The following is a 4,286-nucleotide window of genomic DNA, read 5'->3' as shown; positions in this document are numbered from 1 at the left end:
AGATAACTGAATATGACATGAAGATTGTCCATTGTGCTCGCCAATCAGGATATCACTATGAATGTTTGACAAATAAAAGGCCCATACTATCAGTTGTAGGATGAGCTGAAGTGTCTATGATATCTAAGCACTCAAGAAACTTACAGTGACGCGCCAAATTGTGTGTGTGTGTGTGTGTGTGTGTGTGTAGGTGTGTAGGTATGTGTGCAGGTGATCTTTGTCAGTGATTGACCCAACACAGGGGTAACCCAGCGCTCTAAGAAAACCCCCACATCTACCGAATATAACACCCCGTGGGAGAGACAATGGTATGCTCCCCATGACCGTGGCACCATCTGTTCACTGTGGAGTCATGATGGGACCTACCACTGAGAGGGGAAATTAGAACAATGTGGAGGAGAAAAGAACAGATATAGACACAGTACACTGCTAATGTTACCATCAAAGACAATCCAAAATGCTTACTGAAAACCCATCTCTCAGATGCAATGGGATGAAATGGATTTTGTCACCCCATCCGGTGCAACTGCTGATCTGGGATGGGGACATGGGGTCGTTCTTGGCACAAAATGGCTACCAACTGGCACGGAGAATACACAGATAGTTGTTCTAACATAGTGATAGATCCAGTATATTTCTGTGTGGGGATAACGTGAGTTAACTGTGAGAAGCGCCAGTGTGAGATGATCAGTTCTCAGTCACACCAAACACATTCTATTCCAGACAATACTCGTCCAAAGCTTTTGTAGGTGGAGATTATGGCGTTCACTACAGTGTGTGGCCATATCAGTTCTCCTGTCACATCTATTTACATAGAACTCTTCTATCTGAATGCAAGATATGATTAAATGACCTGGTCACTGAGCTGAGCCATCTTGATGAGGTATGACCACATTTGCAGGGAAGTGTGTGTTTGTTTGTGTGTGTGTGTGTGTGTGTGTGTGTGTGTGTGTGTGGTCTCCTGTCATCTGATTTATGTCAGTCTGTTAACATTGCCCTAATGGCTGGTCCAGGAACAGTCTCTAATGTGATTCCTACCAGTTAAGGACAAACATAGCCCAGGGAGCTGATCCTAAAACAGAACTTGGAGGTAAAGGTCTCAGAGGTACATCATCATGCATATATTTTCATCACTCTGTTAACCTCTATAACTGTACAGTATGTGTATTCTCTGTCTCCGTCTCTCTCTCACAGACACACACTGTTGACAGGTAGGATTTATGTGGGGCCCTTGCAGAGACTCCATTCTCATATTAAAGTGCTGTAGCTAAACACACACACACACACACACACACACTTTCTTTTCACTATAATGTACCAGCAGATGTAACTGCAATATTAAATAGCAGCCTAAACAAATGCTAAATAGGACACCGAAGCCTCATCAAAATAATTTGGCCTACAATAGGCATAACAGGCCTATTGTGACATGTGGGCCTTGTAAATAAGGTGAACACACGTGCAATGTAAGTGATATATGAGAAAGGGAAACGATATGTTACATCAATGACAGACAAGCTGATGGTAATAATAGTTTCCGTTGGGCTACAAGTTGGCCTAATAGATTATGTTGATGGTTAATGTTTTTCCCCAACGTCCACCATAATAGGCTTAAGGCTATAGTTTGTTTGTTTTTAATTCAAGGACACAGCCCAAGGAGGGCGCTACGCACCCACCCGTTTAATAAATCATGTTCTCTGTGTACAGTAGCTTATTGCGTTCACCTGACCTCGTGGATATCGAGGCAGATTTATTTGATTCAGGTGGGAATCTGAAGTCTCCAGGACTGCAACGAAAAATTATAACTGTCCAATTTTTTGGATTCGTTCAAGGTTTCCGGATGCAGCTGCAGAAATGTTTGTGTTTGAGACCATTTTAATGGGGCAAAGTTGTGGATCTAAAGCATTCACGAGAATAGTCTGATAACACAACGCATTTAACTATGTATATTAAACTATGATAGTGTAGGCTACACATAACGATTCAGCTGTGTCTTGTCCCATCACACTTACCTTCAATCGTAGCATCGCCGACCGCGAAGGACAACCACAACACAGCAACCGCAAACTTCATGCTCCCTCACCGCACCGATTCGGTTCGTTTTCACGGTGGATTATATCATTTTCTGCGTACGCAGTCCCGTAGCCTGTAGCGTTTTGCACGGTTACAATAAACACCCGGTCCTTTCACCACGGGGCGTGCTTGTTAGCCGTTATAGAGCGATGTAACGTTTAAAAAACGAAGGACCCGAAGAAAGCGATGTTGTTACTCCGTTTTGTCCGGTACCGACTGCTTGTTTTATAGAGTAGATCTCCTCCTCCTCTGCCGGTTTTCTCTTGACGTTTCCGTGATGTCCCGGTGTGGATGCTTGAGCCGCTAGTCCGTGCACACAAGCAGAATCCGATGAACGGTGAGGGGGGCTGACCCGGGAGCGGATGAAGAAGGAAAGAGACGGCGGCGTACCGGGGCGAATGAAAGGAGGGGATGCGTGTATGCGCGCGGTCCACAATAACGGCACCGGGAAAGATTAAGAATGGTAGTTCTTCGAAATTTCACTGTAACAGCCCATTTAGAGCAAAACTAGGGCAAACCTCACCCTACTATTGGATAGTGTTGAGGCAACAGAGGGCAATAGAATGTCTTCCTAGTGTAAATGTTGACATTGGCATATGCCAATACAGAACAAAATCATAATCCCATAGCCTTAAATGGGAAATCTGTGATTGCTACATCAATTGTTTTAATTTCAAATTAATGATAGGCCTATATAGCCATTGATTCTTGAAGAGTAATAAATACCTCATGAGCATAGTTCAACGGTCTTACCCCATGAGAAACCAAAATACAATTTTGTAATTTGAAACAAACACTGCATAGCTTCAAAACATGATAAAACACTATCATTTTGATCCAATTGATGGTCAGTCCTTGCATCCATAGCTCTGTCTATTGATTTGAGAGTGGTTACATAATATAATATATGCCCTTTAGCTGACGCTTTTATCCAAAGTGACCTACATTGCATGAGTGCATACATTTCTCAGTATATACGGTCCCAGCGGGAATCAAACCCACAACCTCAGCGTTGTTAACACCATGCTCTACCAACTGACCATCACTCCAGCCCTACCCCTCAGTTATTTTAGTGGCGGGGAGACCGCTTTGTTGTTTGAATCCCAGATTGCCCCTTTAATTCACCTAACTGTAATAAAATTCCCTGGAAGTAAAATACAGTTGTTAAACACCCAATTTATTAGGTAGACCCATCTATAAATGTGATTAACAATCCAATTGTAGATATTTCACAAGACAACCAACCATTCAAACCCCTTGTAAATCACCAAACACATTTTTGATAAATGACCCAATATCCCTATATACCTAAAGGGCCGTTCCGAGCACCTACACACACTTTTACAATCTGCTGCACTCATTACTATAAATCCCCTGTCATACAGTCTTACCTAACACGTCATTCAGTGTAACCAATCTCCAAAGACATTGTGATAACACTTCACATTAAGGTCCCCTTTGTAAAGGGTTTATACATATTTTATAATGAGTTACTCGCTTAAAACCGGTTTATTATTCAATTATAAACCATTTACTAACCGTTTTAACTCATTAGTTAACACACCTACACACACACACACACACACACACACACACACACACACACACACTCATCATTAGTCATCAGATTGTTCGATATTCACTTGGTGCTTGCCACATAGGGAGCTTGCCATCAGGAGCCAGTAATTATTGCTTTGTAAATGCACTTATAAATGCTTAGAAAACTAACCCTGATGTGAAATCAAGCAACATTATTTGCAGTGGTTGCACAGTTGGTAAAGTTATTTCCTGAATTGCGGGGGCACAAACCTATTCAGCACATCTTTACATACAGTACAATGTGAAGCTCTCCCAAAGTACAGTACAGCTGTCACCAGGGTTTTGAATGCCCCATGGCCCATACTAGAAATCCTGATGTCCTTGTCAACACGTCCTTCAGTTAAACATGTCTACCCTGCAGGTTCCCAGACTTTATTTGTTTATATATCTCTCCACTACTTACCCTACGGCTGGTCCTCTGTGGTTCAGTTGGCAGAGCATGGTGTTAACAACACTAAGGTCGTGGGTTTGGTTCCCGCTGGGATCATATATACTGAAAAATGTATGCACTCACTGCAGTGTCAGTCGCTTTGGATAAAAGTGTCAGCTAAATGGCATATATATATATATATATATATATATATATATATATATATATATATATATATATATAT

At 41.9% G+C, this 4,286-nt stretch overlaps 1 protein-coding gene across 1 annotated transcript in view; it reads right to left on the bottom strand.

Annotated features, from left to right (window-relative positions):
* Window positions 1–2,073, bottom strand: part of chrnb3a (cholinergic receptor nicotinic beta 3 subunit a) — a gene marked incomplete at both ends in the record, with an annotated part of 14,292 nt that extends 12,219 nt beyond the window's left edge. Inside the window, one exon of the mRNA XM_083693365.1 lies at window positions 2,013–2,073. Coding sequence (XP_083549491.1) covers window positions 2,013–2,073 — 61 coding nt within the window. The remainder of the gene's footprint in view (window positions 1–2,012) is intronic.
* Window positions 2,074–4,286: the final 2,213 nt, after the last annotated feature.

This window comes from Argentina silus (assembly GCF_951799395.1).
Source record: "Argentina silus genome assembly, chromosome: 21".
In the NCBI taxonomy this organism is placed as follows: domain Eukaryota; kingdom Metazoa; phylum Chordata; class Actinopteri; order Argentiniformes; family Argentinidae; genus Argentina; species Argentina silus.
The sequence above is the reverse complement of the archived record's forward strand: the minus strand, read 5'-3'. Positions and strand labels throughout refer to the sequence as shown.